Raw genomic sequence first — 17,082 nt, 5'->3', positions numbered from 1 at the left:
GACGAGGAGCCGGGAGTGGTGGGGGAGCTGAACCGATTGAAAAAGCTGTTTAGTTCATTCGCTCGTTCAATATTTCCCTCCACAGTGCTGCGCCCTTTCCCGTGTCCGGTGATGGTTTTCATCCCATTCCAGACCTCACGCACCTGGTTGCGTCCCAGCTGCTTCTCCAGCTTCCTCCTGTACGCCTCATTGGCTTCCCTCAGGCAGAGTCTCACTTCCTGCTGGGCCTTCCTCATCTCCTCCTCGTTCTTGCTCCTGAACGCCCGCTTCTTCCTGTTCAGGACAGCCTTGACTTCCTTGGTTACCCATGGTTTGTTGTTGGGGTAACACATGATTGTCCTGACAGGGGCCACAGTGTCCACACAGAAGTTCATGTAGTCTGTAAAACACTGAGCTGCCCCCTCAATGTCCTCCCCATGTGAGCCCACAATAACATCCCAGTCGGTGGTCTGGAAGCAGTCCCTCAACATCTCGTCCCCTTCCGGGGACCACCTCCTGACCTGTTGTGTTGTTGCTGGCAGCCGTTTCACCAGCGGGATGTAGGTGGGCTGTAGTTACACTAGGTTATGGTCTGATTTACCTAGTGGAGGGGGGGGGTGGCGGTGAATGCCTCCTTAGCATTAGTGTAGAACAGATCGATGGTTCTGTTCTTCCGTGTGGGGCAGTCTACACACTGGACCATTGTGGGGAGAGATGAGTCCAAGGTGACGTGGTTAAAGTCACCGGTGATAATGACGAGCGCCTCTGGGTGCCGGGTCCGAAGAGCAGAGCTGGTCCCACAGATGGTCTCTCGTGCAGTCTCAGGGTCCGCCCGTGGAGGGATGTAGACAGCGAGGACAATGACGTGTGAGAATTCACGCGCCAGGTAGTAGGGTCTGATGCTAACAGCTGTTAGCTCTAGATCGCGGTTACACAGTGTTGATTTCACCGTCACATGTCCCGGATGGCACCTTCTATCGTTGGTATAGATGATTAATCCATCTCCTTTCTTCTTACCGGCGGTGTTCGTGTCCCGGTCCGCTCGTACGGAGGAGAAGCCGGTTAGTCGGACGTTAGCGTCTGGCACGTCGCCAGTTAGCCACGTCTCAGAGAAAACCAACAAGCTGGTCTCCCGGTAGCGCTGTTCAGTCCTGCAGAGCGCCGTCAGTTCGTCCAACTTGTTCGGTAGAGAGTTCACGTTCCCCATGATGACGGAAAGGGACGGAGGGCTTGACTCTCCTCCGGTTAGCGGCTCTAGCCGTTAGTCTAGTCCTTTCAACTCGACCCGCTCGGCATCCGCGATATCTCCGTCGGAGCTCAGCGGGGATGAGATCGCGTGTTGCTGGGTCTCCTTTGACCCTCATGGACATCAACTCCTCCCTGGAGTACACTAGCATATTACTATACATTATCTAATTTTACGTTAGAAAAATACACGCAGAAACATAGAAAAAAAACGCAAAATTATGCAAACAAACTCGCTCTGAGCAGAGGAAACTGCAGCCTGCTCGCGCATGCGCAGAATATGTCGCAGAATATGTCGCAGAATATGTTTAGCCACACATCCACAAATTATATACAAGTCAAAATACCTTTAAGGACTCAGATCAAAGTATTATGTTTTGTTGTGTGTACAACTGTCTAAAAATATCACAACTATAACAGTCACAACCGTAACAATTTGGAACGTTACGGTTTTGACATAATCATTACGGTAGTGACAACATGTAATGTTTCACACATTTAAAGAAATGTCTCATCGTTATTGTTATATTATACTCAAACATAGTAATAATACATATTTATGTTATTATTTAATCATTATTTATGTTCATTGTTTATGTTTATACTGTTTATTTTTACATCGTTTATGTTCCATCCATCTTCCGCCGCTTATCTGTAGTTGGGTCGCGGGGACAGCAGCTTCAACAGGGAGCCCCACACTTTCCCTTTCCCCGGCCAAATCCACCAGTTCTGACTGGGGGATCCCAAAGCGTTCCCAGGCCAGTGTTGAGATATAATCCCTCCACCTGGTCCTGGGTCTGCCCCGAGGTCTCCTCCCAGCTGGACGTGCCAGAAACACCCTCCCTAGCCTTCGTCTGGTGTTAGCTTTCTGTTACCATTTCTGAATTTAACGGGTCGGTTTCGACCCGCGTTTTAAATCATCTCTAAAATATACTAAAAGCAATCATCTATCATCCAAATTGTTTCTCATCTCTTGGTTACATTGTTAGGCTTCCTTATCCATGAAAATATTAGTTTTAATATTTTTGGTGTGGGCCTCTGGGCCTTTTTTTCAGTATAGCCCTCGATTTCAATTTTAAAAACTGGTAAAATGAGCCTCAAGAGAATCATATAAATAAAAAATAGGTTGTTGTGTTACCTTAGTATTACTGAGGGGTATTATAACACATCTCTTGAATAATTTTTTTTCATTTATTTTTTCATTTTAATATTATTAACTATATTAACATCTATGGTGTTACGGGTCAATTTCGACCCATATATATTTACTTCAAGGAAATGAAAAAAAAAGTATTTTTTTCAGCAATAGAACTTTACTATAAACACAAAATGAAAAGCAGAACAAGTAATAACACAAAATATAGATTTGCAAGGTCAAACAACCAATCAAGCATATGTTGCAAAATTCCAAATTCGAAAACTAATAAAAAACTAAATCAGAGTAAAAGTCTCTGTATGCAAGAACATTCATATGTAGGTGTGTGTGTATGTATGTTTAAATGCATGTGTGGCAAAAAGTGACACTATTTGCGTGTTCTTTGCAGATATATTTCTTGCACTTGAAGCACAGTTCGTTTGTCTTTCTGTCCTTCCTGCTTGGGCAGACCTGACACCTCTTTCTTTTAGAATCAGGTGGCCTGAATTGGGTTCTGGCTGTGGCTGGTGCGATTGGTGTTGAGGCAGGGCTGGCTGAGTAGGATGCCAGCGAGGATGCTCTTTGTGTTGCTGATGTTGTGGACAGAGTGGTAGGTGAGCTCTGCAGCTGTCTGACCAAGGCTGCAGCATCTGGGTCTCGGGGAACCCGCTGCCTTTGCTCAATGTGTGGCTTCACGAGGGAATTTCTGAGCTCCTCAAGAAACAATCTCCGCTTGGCTTTTTTGGTTGAGTTCCACCCTGGGTGGATGTGGGTCCACAACACAAATGCATTATATGCAGACACATCAAGCATGTCGTAAAATACAACCATTGGCCATCTCCTGGTCATTCGCTGGCAAGTGTAGGTGGCAGTCATCTTGTCTAGGTTGTCCACTCCTCCTTTATTCTTGTTGTAGTCAAGGATAATTGTGGGCTTTTTATCACTTCCTGATGACACAGCTGCATCTTTGTGAAGAGTAGACATCAGTATCACATTCCTTCTTTTTTTTGGACAGTATGAGACATCAGACAACCCTCATTAGCATACAAGGATGTAACTCACATTTCAACGACCCCCTTTGACACCCCCACCAACAATCGTTGAGGAGCCAGACGGGTTTCAACGACAGTCGTTGGAATGTGAATAGCACTGACCACACCCCACAGAGTTAATAAGCTGGGACATGATCAGCCGCCCTCTGAACTGAAGAAGTCTATTGGATGAGATACAAAACGTCTTCAAGAACTTTCTTGACGTCGAGTGGATTGACTTCAACAGCTTTTGGATAACAATGACCTTGTTGACTGAGAACCTACACAGACATCTGACATGCCCGACTTCATTTGTTTTTGTTTCTGTGCAGGTAAACTGGAAAATTCCACTAAAGCTCACACGACTAGGAGAGGAGCTGGCTGTCTGACAGTGCACTTATGCTATCAGTTTTTGCTCTAATTATTGCTTTATAAGCTTATTTTATAACAGGGTCGAAACCGACCCTAGCACCACAAAGGTAACAATTTCAACCAGAGCATTTTATAATTTAGTGAAAAAATTTTTTTGGATATTATTTTGTTGTAATAGAGGTACCTGACAAAGTCAAAAAGCCTTGATGCAATAAACGCATTTTTGTGGTAGTTTTAGGAATTTTAAATCAAGAACGGGTCGGTGGCGACCCTAACAACAGACGAAGGCTAGGGAAGCGTCCCGGAGGCATCCACACCAGATGCCCAAACCACCTCAACTGACTCCTTTCCACGCAAAGGAGCAGCGACTCTACTCTGAGCCACTCGCGAACAGCAGTGTTTCTCACCTTATCTCTAAGGGAGACACCAGCTATCTGTCTGAGAAAGCCCATGTCAGCCGCCAAGAGCTACTTTGAACAAGTTCGACTTACTGCCGAGAACCCAACGAAGCTCTCACTTTGGGCGTACAGGGATTGGATGGCCCTGAGGAGAGGCCCCCTCACCCCATACTCCCGCAGTACTTCCCACAGTATATCCCTGGGGACTCGATCATACGCCTTCTCCAAGTCTACAAAACACATGTAGACTGGATGGTCATACTCCCAAGCCCCCTCTAGGATCCCTGTGAGAGTAAAAAGCTGGTCCGTTGTTCCACGACCAGGATGGAACCCATATTGTTCCTCCTCAATCCGAGGCTCGACAATCGGCCTCCTTTCCAGCACCTTGGAGTAAACTTTCCCAGGGAGGCTGAGGAGTGTGATGCCCCTGTAGTTGGCACACACCCTCTGGTCTCCCTTTTTAAAAAGAGGAACCACCACCCCAGTCTGCTACTCTTTCGGCACTGTCCCAGACTTCCACGCAATTTTAAAGAGGCGTGTCATCCACGACAGCCCCTCAACATCCAGAGCCTTCAGCATTTCGGGGCGAATCTCATCAACACCTGGGGCTTTGCCACTGTGAAGTTGTTTAACTACCTCAGTGACTTCGCCCCGAGAGATTGACTCTGATCCCCCATCATCCTCCAGCTCTGCCTCTGCAACAGAGGACGGGTCAGTTGGGGATTCAGGAATTCCTCAAAGTGTTCCTTCCACCGACCGACAACCTCCTCAGTCGAAGTCAACAGTGTCCCATCTTTGCTGTATACAGCTTGGATGGTCCCCCGTTTCCCCCTCCTGAGGTGTCGGACAGTCATCCAGAACAACTTTGGTGCCGTGCGATAGTCCTTCTCCATGGCCTCTCCGAACTCCTCCCACACCCTCTGTTTTGCCTCCATCACAGCCGAGGCTGAGGTCCTTTTGGCCTGTCGGTACCCTGCAACTGCTTCAGGAGTCTCCAGGGATAACATGCCCCTGAAGGCCTCCTTCTTCAGTCGGACGGCTTCCCTGACCACCGGGGTCCACCACAGTGTTCGAGGGTTACCGCCCCTTGAGGCACCCAAGACCTTGAGACTACAGCTCTCAGCTGCAGTTTCAGCAACGGAAGCTTTGAACATCGACCATTCAGGTTCAATGCCCCCAGCCTCCACAGGGATGCACGAGAAGCTCCTTCGAAGCTCCTCACGGACGGAGTCCTCCTCCAGACGTTCCCAGTTCACCCGCACTACTTGTTTGGGCTTACCAGGTCTATCCAAAGGTTTCCTCCGCCAACAGACCCAACTCACCACCAGGTGGTGATCAGTTGACAGCTCTGCCCCTCTCTTCACCCGAGTGTCCAAAACACACGGTCGAAGGTCAGATGATACGATCACAAGATCAATCATTGACCTCCGACCCAGGGTGCTCTGGTACCAGGTACACATATGAGCATCCTTGTGTTCGAACATGGTATTAGTTATGAACAATCCGTGACTAGCACAGAAGTCCAACAACATAACACCGCTTGGGTTTAGATCAGGGAGGCCATTCCTCCCAATCACGCCCCTCCAAGTGTCTCCATCATTGCCGACGTGTGCATTGAAGTCCCCCAGGAGAACAATGGAGTCCCCTGCAGGGATCCCTTCAAGGACCCCATTTAGGGACCCCAAGAAGGCCGAATACTCTGAACTGATATTTGGTGCATATGCACAAATAACAGTCAGAGTTTCTCCCCCACACAGCCTTAAGGCGTAGGGCAGCGACCCTCTCATCCACCGGGGTAAACTCCAACACAGCGGCGCTCAGCCGGGGGCTTGTGAGTATCCCCACACCCGCCCTGCGCCTCACGCCTGACGCAACTCCGGAGTAAAACAAGGTCCAAGCCCAATCCAGGAGTTTGGATCCAGAACTGAGGCTTTGCGTGGAGGTAAAACCCACCAGATCCAACTGGTAACACTCCACCTCCAACACAAGCTCCGGCTCCTTCCCCGCCAGTGAGGTGACATCCCACATCCCCAAAGCCAACTTCTGCCGCCCTGGGTCTGGTCCGTCGTGACCCCCTGTCGTCACTGCCACCCATATGGCAGCGCATCCAACCCCATCGGTCTGCCCTGCGGGTGGTGGGTCCACAGGGGTGGGAAGAATCCACGCTGCCTTTCCAGGCTTAGCCTGGCCGGGCCCCGTGGCAGACCCGGCAACCAGGCACTCGCTGACGGGCCCTCCGTCCAAGCCTGGCTCCAGACGTGGGCCCCGGGCTTCCTCCGGGCAAGGTCACATTTTTCCCTTTACGATTTGTCATGGGATCTTCTGAACCATTCTTTGTCTGGCTCTTCACCTGAGACCTTTTTGCCTTGGGTGACCCTACCAGGAGTACAAGACTCCCGACAACATAGCTCCCAGGATCCTTAGGGCACACAAACCTCTCCACCACGATAAGGTGATGGTTCCTTGTTAAATAATTATTATTACGTTTTGTACTAACTAGGTTTTAAACTAACTAGGTTTTGAAAAAACTAACAAAATAACTAGGTTTAGAACAAACTATCTTCTAAACTAACTAGGTTTTAAACTAAGTAGTTTTTGAGTTACTGTTTAACAGAAACAACGTATATTATTATTCTTTATATTATTATTTAATAATATTTATGTTTATTGTTTATGTTTACACTATTTGTGTTTACACTGTATGTTTGCAATTTTAAAACCTTAATACTAACACACATGATGCTGCCACAATCTGAAGGGTCTTGATCTTATTTATTACACCATTGCACATACCTTTTTATATTGTACATATCTGTTCATTGTTTATTTTATTGTTAGTGTTGGCTTTCTGTTTTTTTAAAAAATTTTATTGATTTTTTGCTTTTTGCACTCTTCTGCACCAATCCTGCTTTATGTGTCAATTGCCCCTTGGGGACTAATCAAGTTTCTTTTAATGAATTTGAATTATTATTGTTAATAATAATAATAATAAAAATAATAATAATAATAATAATAATAACAATATCTGGCAAGGTGGTTGCCAAAATACTTTAGGGCAAAGCACCGGGGATGAGATTTGCCCTGAGTACCTCAAGTCTCTGGATGTGCATGCACTTTCATGGTTGATACGTCTCTGTAACATTGCATGGCAGTCGGGGACAGTACCTTTGGATTGGCAGACCGGGGCATCGGTCCCTCTCTTCACAAAGGGGGGATCTATAGGGGGATCACACCCCTCAGCCTAAGTCTATTCCAGGGTACTGGAGAGAAGGATTAGACCTATAGTCGAACCGCTGATTCAGGAGGAACAATGTGGTTCTCGTCGCAGTTGCAGAACACTGGACCAGCTCTACACTCTCCATCGTGTGCTCGAGGGTTCATGAGAGTTTGCCCAACTAGTCCACATGTGATTTGTGGATCAGGATAAGGCATTTGATCGTGTCCCTCATGGTATCTTGTGTGGAGTGCTTCAGGAGTGTGGGGTTTGGGGCACTTTACTGAGGGCTGTCCGGTCCCTGTATGACCGAAGGCTTGGTTTGCATTGCCCTCTATCACCGGTTCTGTTCATAATCTTTATGAATAGAATTTCTAGGCCCAACCAAGATCCGGAGGGAGTCCGGTTTGAGGACCAAAGGATTTCATCTTTGCTTTTTGCAGATGATGTTGTCCTGTTGGCCTCATCAAACCTGGACCTTCAATATGCACTGGGATGGTTTGCAGCTGAGTGAGACACATGTGAGATGTGGATCAGCACCTCTAAATCTGAGGCCATGGTTCTCGACCGGAGAAGGGTGGTGTGCCCTATTCAGGTAGGTGGAAAGTCTCTGCCACAAGTGGAGGAATTTCAGTATCTCTCTCGTGAAGGATGGAACGTGAGATTGACAGATGGATCGCTGCAGTGATGCACTCGCTGTATAGGTCTGTCGTGGTGAAAAAGAAGCTGAGTTGCAAGACGAAGCTTTCGATTTACTGGTCAGTCTACGTTCTTTCTCTCACCTACGGTCATGAGTTTTGGGTCATTATCGAAAGGACAAGATCCCGCATACAAGCAGCTGAAATGAGTGTCTTCCATGGAGTGGTTGGATGCACCCTTAGAGATAGGGTAGGAGCTCAGTCACCAGGGAGGAGCTCGGAGTAGAGCCGCTGTTCCTCCACCTCAAGCGGAGCCAGCTGAGGTGCCTCGGGCATTTGTGCCTGATGCCTCCTGGACGCCTCCCTAGGGAGGTGTTCCGGGTATGTCCTACCAGGAGGAGACCTCGAGGAAGACCTAGGACACCCTGGAGGGACTATGTCTCTCGGCTGGCCTAGGAACGCCTCGGGCTCCCCCCGAAGGAGCCGGAGGAGGTGTCTGGGGAGAGGGAAATATGGGCATCCCTCCTGAAACTGTTTGGCCTGCGACCCGGCCCTGGATAAGTGGGTGAAGATGTATGTATGTATGTATGTATGTAATAATAATAATAATGATAATAATAGTATATCTGTAAATGACATTTCATTCTTAAGAATTTCAGAGTGCTAAATAATGTATGATATAATAAAACATTAATATAATACTGATGGGGGCGACAGTAGCTCAGTCCACTAAGGCTTGGACTGGGGACCGGAGGGTCGGTGGTTCAAGACCCAGTAGTGTGAACTGAAACTGGGAGCTGTCAGTTCACCTCCCAAGCACTGCCAAGGTGCCCTTGAGCAAGGTACTGTCCCCTTTATAAGTTGCTCATGGGAAGTGCACCATGAAGGAGCCGTTACAGGTTATAATTTCAGTATGTAAATAACTTGATTTTTAATGTTCTACATTTTTGTTCTTTCATGCAATTTCAAGTACAAAACCTTTTTAGATGTTCTAATGTCACGTTGCAGTAGATGTGCTGCTATGTTGAAGTAATTTAAAATAGTAAATGACCTCATTTTATATATTATGAACATTTGTGTTTGTAAAATTCAAATTGTATAGCAGGTTATGAGTTAATGTTAAACAATATGGTTGAGGGGATACAATATGGTTGAGGGGAGTGTTTTGTAAAACAAAATAAGAAAAAAGTCATTAAATTGAATTGTATCATAACTATTAGCTAAATGTGCATTCAATGTGATAACTAATTAACTCTGAGATCTTTAAGATCACTGTGATTAATTTTATCCAAAAAAAAATTACATTTAAATTTGGATGACACTTGGAAAATAAACTTTAAAATTTCATTTCAAGCGATTTAATTGTAAAACCCTTCATAATAAATTTCTAAAAATATTCTTTAGAGGGTTTAAAAAAGTGTTTCCAACTTTGCACGAATTCGGTAGAATCACCAATATACATTCATCCCCACACCCATTACAGCCATGCCCTCATTGCACATTAGTGGGCATGGTCAGGTTTGTGGATGTGCAGTTCTTTCAGAAATAGTCTACTATTTAAATGTTAAAGTCACACCAATGATGAAAGACAACTTTAACTGAAAAGCAGTTTGTTTTGTTGTTTTGAACTTTGGCGACATCTTGTCGTTGATGTGAGAATCCCAACGTTTGTGAGTGGGCACTTTTTCTTTTTTTTTTACTAAACAAAGGACTAAATTTAGCAACCTCAGCACTTTGTAGAAATGGATGAGTCAGGAGATATTCATGAAACCTGAAATATCTGAAGGCTATTTGGTCTGCTGCCCCAGGGAAATAAAAAGGGAATTTGATGTCTTGGAGTTCAGCCTGTCAAACAGATCCCCTGCATTCTTCAGGGAATAAAACACACTTATGTAAAATCAGATTTTCATGAAGTATATAGCCTCAGTTTCTGATATTCCTGCATAGTCTGGTGTTATATCCAGTTGTTAACAGTAGAAAGGCAGAGCAACGCACAAGCAATGTCTGAAGCATTACAGTTCATTAGTGGACATCACTCATTCATCTAGAAAACATCATGGTTGTTAATTATTTCTCTGAAAATAACAAGGGGAAACTAACTCTGGGAATATTGCTGGGGATAATACAATAGACATACTATGAATGCAGAAAGCAACAGATAGTTGTTTCTCAGAATAAAGGTGTGTTTATAGGTTAGCAATAGGTTTACTCCAGTGGAATTGATCACTTGTATTCTAATGTTCCCTGTATAAGATCATGGAATTGGAATGATTTTCAATTATGATTATGCCAAATGGTCTGGATCCTGAAAACAAAGAACAGGTCTAAGCCTAAATGAGACTTACATAAATATTTTAAAGCAGAATCACAAAACTCCAAAACAATGGGAGTGTAAGACATGATCTAATATTTTTATGGTGCAATTACACTGGGGTAGTAAAGTCCTCTTCCCAACCTTTTTCCTACCATTGGAGCAGATGCTCTTAAAATTAAAGCGGGTTCTGTTCCTGGACTAGGTTACAAAACCTTCTCGGATCACTTGGAGACAGATATCCTTCAGAGAGCATTACTGTAATTGAGACTTTAATGTAGCATTTGTTTATTTATTGTCTGTTTCCAGGGAGCCCACCTAATTAATTTAATTAATAATGATTAATCTTAATGACCATTAACCTTTCTTTTGCTTACGACCAGATCCACCCTACCTCAGTCGAAGCACCTGGTGCCCTACAGAATTATTAATTGCAATTATTCTAAAGTTATAAATATGTGATTACAAGCTATAGCTGTATTTTAAAACCAAATTTGCACCCAGACCCAACAAACAGACCCAACTTTATTTACTTCAATTAAATCAAATCGAATTAAATAAAATCCTTAAAATCTGTGTCCAGAGCAATCACTCTTACCTTTCCCAGTTAAGAGCTGGTGTTTGCTTGGTTCTTGTGTAATCAGCAGGATTACACAAGAACTACTGAACAAATTTCTGAGAAACTTATTTAACAACGGGTCAGAAAAGAACCTAGTAAAAATGTGGATCCAGAAATATGACCCAGTCGTTTGGTCAAGTTTATTGCCCAATGGTGTTTTGAGCGGAAAAACTTGAAAATTAATGTACAATGATTTTCAGTATCTACCTTGAGTCCTGGTTTTGGTCAAGGCCAAGGTTTGTTTAAAACCATCAACTTCCTGTTCAGGTCTCACTGAACTCGTCAGATAATGGAACAAGCAAACATTTTGGAGACATTCCAGGTCTTTGTCACAGACAAGCAATTAATGTTATGTAGGCAACATTTGCTTATGATGAACTAGCTTACATTATAACATTTTCATTAGCACATTGAGCACGTGGCATTTTAATTATTATTACAAATAATATAAATAATTAATTGCTTTCATTAAACAATATGAACAAAAACAGAAGATTTGTTTCACAGGTGCCACTGTATAATCTTAACTGTGGCCAATGTAAAGCACTGTTCTGTAAAACATCCCACCAACCCTAGCGAACGTCTATATTTTGTCAAATTCTTGCATGTACATTTTTAACATACAGCAGGTTTGAGAAGCACTACACATCAAGCTATTGTAGTGTACGCTGTAAGCTAATCCTGCAAGAGGATGCTTCACAGAATGAAAATAAATGTGCTCCTATTTTTACTTTATGAAATGGCAAAGCATCAGATCAGGTTCACTTTGTAGATAATAGTAGAGTGCGCCCTTGCGCATTCGCGCATCAAAATTTGCGACTTCACTTCATCGTGGATTTTTAGTAGGCACTCGTGATAATGTACGCGCATTCTATTGGCTGACGACATCCGGAAGTGCGCTCAGTTCTGTGAGTCTTGGACTTCCGTGAGACACAAAAGTGCTTTAAAAATAAGAGTGTGGGAAAAGGTAATACTGGTAGAATATCAGTATGGGAAGGGTCATTAATGTTTAAATTACCGTAAATAATAAGATAAATAGTTCATAGCCCTATTGCGAAATTCATTAATCGCATGTGGTTCCTAGAACGCAATAACCGCAAAGAACGATGGTACACTGTATTTATTTAGTGTCCTGGCTGTCTTTCTGTCCTGTTGCAATTAGATGTTTTGTAAAGCACAAACTTTTTAGAAAGTACTAGTTTTTTCTTGTTCTCGAGTACTGACAGTGATGATTGTATGTCTGATTGCAGTGACCTATCTCATACTCCAGTCACTGCCAGTCAACAGAATGTTTCGTACCCATAAAAAATTTTTAAATTGTTTGTACAACAAACTAAAGGCATGAAAGGTCTGAATCTAGAACAATTTTTTCCTGATAAATTAATTTTTTATAATTCAGCAAAACAACTTATTAAAAACAGAGCCACATCGGAACTCAGTGACCAAGAGATATACCGAGTCAAAAAGAAAATGAGTAAAGTCCGTAAACAACTGAGTTTTTTATTTTGCTTTTATTATTTTTCCTATTTAGTTATTTTAAGGTCCTTTAAACTTTCCCCTCATCATGAATTCTTCTTCTCCTTCTTCTTCTTCTTCTTCTTCTTCTTCTTCTTCTTCTTCTTCTTCTTCTTCTTCTTCTTCTTCTTCCAGAAGCACTGTGCCATCGACAACTATGAAATATGAACACTATTTCCTACCAAGTACCTTAAATAAATTATACTTAACACATCATTCTGTTGGATGGACCCTTACTTTACTTTGCGGCAATTTACATCAGATGGTTTATTTAAACATTTATCTTTTATTTGCAGTATATGAAGGATAATTTTGTTTTGAAACTGCAATGGCACATTGTGCAACTGTGGGACAGACACAAAACTATGGGGACATTACATTCATTAAGCAAACTGCAACCTTTGTTTTGATATAAACTACATATCCTTGTGTAGAGGTCTTGTAATGTCTCATCTTCCCTTATTGCTACATGTCACATCTCCAAAAAATAAAGAAGTTAATCACATGTTTGTCTTCTATCGGTGCCTGTCAATGATGGTCCTGGGTTGGACTCTGCATGTGATGTACTATACCTGCTTATTCAAAGCTTTTCTCAAATTATCTACAATGAACAATGTATATCTTTGTCTCCCCAGGTGATAGAGTGTATCACTCAGGGAAGGGTACTAGAGCGTCCCAGGCTCTGTCCCAAAGAAGTCTATGATATTATGCTGGGCTGCTGGCAGAGGGAGCCACAACAGCGACTCAACATTAAGGACATTCAGAAGATTCTGTTTACTCTGATGAAAGCCACCCCAGTGTATCTGGATATACTTGGATAAAACACAGCACCATTGGAAAGGAATGGGATGGTTTTAGGTTGGATCAGGACTTTACAGGCGTAGAAAATAGTTAACTTGATGAGAATTAAGCGTGTTGCTCTAAATGGGAAAAATGTGCTGGACTCAATATAGTCCGTAATTGAACTGTGTGAATTTGGAATAATAATAGATTCTAAGATCTAAGTGAATGATCTAAGAATATCATTGCACCAACTAAAGTACAATGATGTGTTCTGCTAAATTTAAATGAACTGGATTACCATTGTGTCACATTGCATTCAAAGGACATTTGTTGGACCTAAATAGCTGGCATGAGGATTGTGTAGTCCAGTCTTCATTTTTTAATCAGTTCATCCCTGAAAAGTCATGACTACAAATTATAGATTACACCAAAGTGAATTGAGAGAGATTAATCTGTCTTTACTGGTTTAGTATTCTTTGTTTTGTTTGTTTAAGAAAGTACCATTATTTTTTTCTTCTCACTGGCCCAGTTTTAGTTGGTGCAGCTTTGGTTCTCTCTGAGTGAAGCCCTATTAAATTAAGGTTGGTCTGACTAGACCACGTTTGAACATCCTGACCATTATTATATTGAACTGACCCAAACAAATTTGATTTGTTCTTTGATAAGTTGGACACGGGCTGCTTCAGTTCAATGCAGTTAATGTTAGAATAAACTTAACAGGTTTTTTTGTGTTCTATTTTTTCCTGATCCTCAAACAGAAAACTATCCTCATCATCTCCTGTGAAAAAAATCAGGATGCACACGTGCTTGATTGTAATTTAAGATGCCATTATTGTTATATCACTGTGCTGGTAAATTATTGACAACATTTTGAAGACTCCCTATAAATCTTAATCATGTCTTAATTAAAACTGTTAGGGATGAAATTCTGTTTCAATGTGAGGAGCAATTTTTTGACCTGAGAAGGTTATTTGGAATTTTTTCTTTCCAGTAATGATCATAATCTACAACTGATTTTTTAAGATGAGAACTATTAAGAGATACTGAGTATCCCCTATGAAATTATCAAGAAAGGGTTTAGAGTGCTTTCAAAGTAAACCACAACATTGTTTACAGAAATTGAAGACCAGGCCTGTAATACGAAGCAAGATTTGTGGTTAGTGGGACAATAATTTTGGAGGTTGTCTGTACTCTTTATACCATAGTACATTGCCATGGTAACTTATCATGCTCACCTAACCTGTGACTAACAAATCATGAGGGCATATTCTGACACTTATTGGCTACAGGTATTCAAAGTTTTTCATTCTGCTTTTACATTTAGCAATCCTCCTACAGTAACTATGAGAAACTACTGTTTTTAGTTGTGTTAGTTTCTGCCCCAAAGTCCATTTGAAACCACAGGGTTGCAGAGTTCATTTCACCTCAAAAAAGAGTCCCTCCCTGGTATGCGCTTCAACAAAAATTTGTCCAACGTGACATTTATGCATCCTAAAAGTAATATCAGAGTATACAGTAGAGGTATACGCAAGGATTGAGTTTTGCCAATAGTACAATATAAAACCTTAACAAACTTAATTTTAACTTTTATTAATAGTGATCTCATAACTGTTTAAGTAACAAGAAAAAAGAAAATTACATATTTTTATCAAAATGTTAAAGCCTGATAGTCATTCTTAAAAAAAACAAACAGTTTAAGAAATAAAGAAAGATGTAATACATTGTTTTTCCCTTTTGCTTTTCATTGAATAGTTTTCTTTGCCTTCAATCCATATATTCTCAACAAGCTGACAGAACCTTCTCCACACACATTTTTTGTAAGCTGCATTTTGTCTTGGGTGCTGACATGTAGCCGTGCCTCACCCATGGAAACAATCCATTTCAGTACAGATGTTCGGATTTTTCCAGGTTTTCGCTTGTTTTCTTCTGAATTTTCTTCTGTACTGTCCAAAGTAACATCGGTCTCTTTCTTTTGATTAACTTTTAATTGTTTTTTATTCATTAAAACACTCATTGTCACTTGGGTTTTCTTCAATTTTTGCGTCTTTTTTGGACGCATTGTGATAATGTAAGACTAACTCGTCACTCTCTCACTCCAGTGTGTAAAATGAGCAGACGTCATGTTGCCATTTGATCGATTTTATTCATTCATTCATCCATTGTCACAACTGCTACATCCGCAGTCTCGGGTAGCTGAAGCCTATCGCAGCTGACTGAGGGCGTGAGGCGACGGAAACTCTGGGCACAGAGACACAGAGACACAGACAAACATGCACGCACACACTCACACACTACGAGCAATTTGGAAAGGCCAATTAACCTGAAGTGCATGTTTTTGGAGGTGGGAGGAAGCTGGAGAACCTGGAGAAAACCCACGCACACATGGGGAGAACATGCAAACTCCACGTAGGGTTGCTGTACAGCGACCGCGCTACGCACTACGCCACTGTGCCACCCTTGGTGGATTTTAATAGGGCTGAATCACGCAGTTGAGTATCGTGATGAGAAAGTCCCGCGAGATCAAAACAATGGCGATTTCCAGTTTCAAAATTTAAGTGGAGAAATGGATACATTGTGAATATTTGTGTTGAATGAAAGTGCATTTATAGCTTGCGTCCCAGAAACACACGTTGTCTGATGATTGTACGTCCCCGTCAAAAAATGTGCGTCAAAGACACAAGAACGCACGCAAACGAGAACACTGGGGTTGGACTGAAAAGAATAAAATTTTATGGAAAATGATTTGTTGAATTTACTTAATTTTATGTCAAGTTGTGTGTGTGTATGCGTGCGTGCATGCATGCGTGCGTGTGTTTGTGTGTGTGCGTTTTTGTGTTTGTGTATACAGTATATACAACCACCATATATTAAGTAGAAGTTTTATCTAATACACAACTGTAGTTTAATCTGTTTGTTCCAAACTACAAAGTTTTCATAAAATGTAAATATTTCACATTTTTAGCTTGGATAATGGGGCTGCCTTATACATATTTGTTTAAAATTGTGGCTTGCTCTTTCTTTGTCATTAGTCATGTGCAGCAAATACCACTTGGTTTGAGTAAACGTGGCTTCATTAAAAATCATCCTCATGTGATCAACATACATGTAATCATTTGGAGAGATTCTTGGCTTTGACTAAGCCAGATAAAAGAAATTGTGGATATCCTTAACTTGCTTCGTACTACAGACTCCAGTCAGTTTAATTTTACAAGATGGCATTGTCAGCCTAGCTTGTGGTTGAATCCTTTGAGAAGATGCTGGATTCAAATCCATTTCTGGATCATAACCAGAATTTAAGCACCTCTAGGGTTTGATATTTGGTGAAAAACTTATGCAAATGCACTCCTTAGTTTTTGTGTAATACTGCTAAAAAAACAGGTATACCCAACCAATAATAAAATCTCGTTGGCTGATGTTTTTTCATTTAAACATTAACAAAACAGCGTAAACAAGAAGTCTGTTGTAAGCACATGTCAGTGTTTCATGTGCAAACATTCATGAAGTCACTTTCGAGCCCTGTCCCCTGGTCAGCCCACTAAGCTCTTCTGTTAAATTAACGGCCTGAAAGCTTAGCTTGAGTGACTGTCTCTCACCATGCAAGTGGACCCAAGTGCCTCCTACTTCTTTCTAAATACTAGGGAAAATGGTCTTTCAAAATAAGAGCACTTTTACATTTTCTTTACCTGCTAAAAAATGTACACTAACTGTAAACTTCTTAATTTTCGTACAAGCCTACTTTCAGCACTGGATAGCTTGAAAAAAGACCAAAAACATATATAAAATAATGGAAATACAGAAAAATACCTGCAGTAAAAGCAAAAATGAACAAAAAAATGTTTTTG

The 17,082-nt window shown here is 42.0% G+C and overlaps 1 protein-coding gene across 1 annotated transcript in view; it reads left to right on the top strand.

The window, feature by feature from the left end:
- The window catches only part of ntrk3a (neurotrophic tyrosine kinase, receptor, type 3a), a 193,639-nt gene extending 180,341 nt beyond the window's left edge, over positions 1–13,298 (top strand). Inside the window, exon 18 of the mRNA XM_068312056.1 lies at positions 13,093–13,298. Coding sequence (XP_068168157.1) covers positions 13,093–13,278 — 186 coding nt within the window. The 3' untranslated portion in view covers positions 13,279–13,298. The remainder of the gene's footprint in view (positions 1–13,092) is intronic.
- The last annotated feature ends 3,784 nt before the right edge of the window (positions 13,299–17,082 follow it).

This window comes from Antennarius striatus, chromosome 4 (genome assembly GCF_040054535.1).
Source record: "Antennarius striatus isolate MH-2024 chromosome 4, ASM4005453v1, whole genome shotgun sequence".
In the NCBI taxonomy this organism is placed as follows: domain Eukaryota; kingdom Metazoa; phylum Chordata; class Actinopteri; order Lophiiformes; family Antennariidae; genus Antennarius; species Antennarius striatus.
The sequence above is the reverse complement of the archived record's forward strand: the minus strand, read 5'-3'. Positions and strand labels throughout refer to the sequence as shown.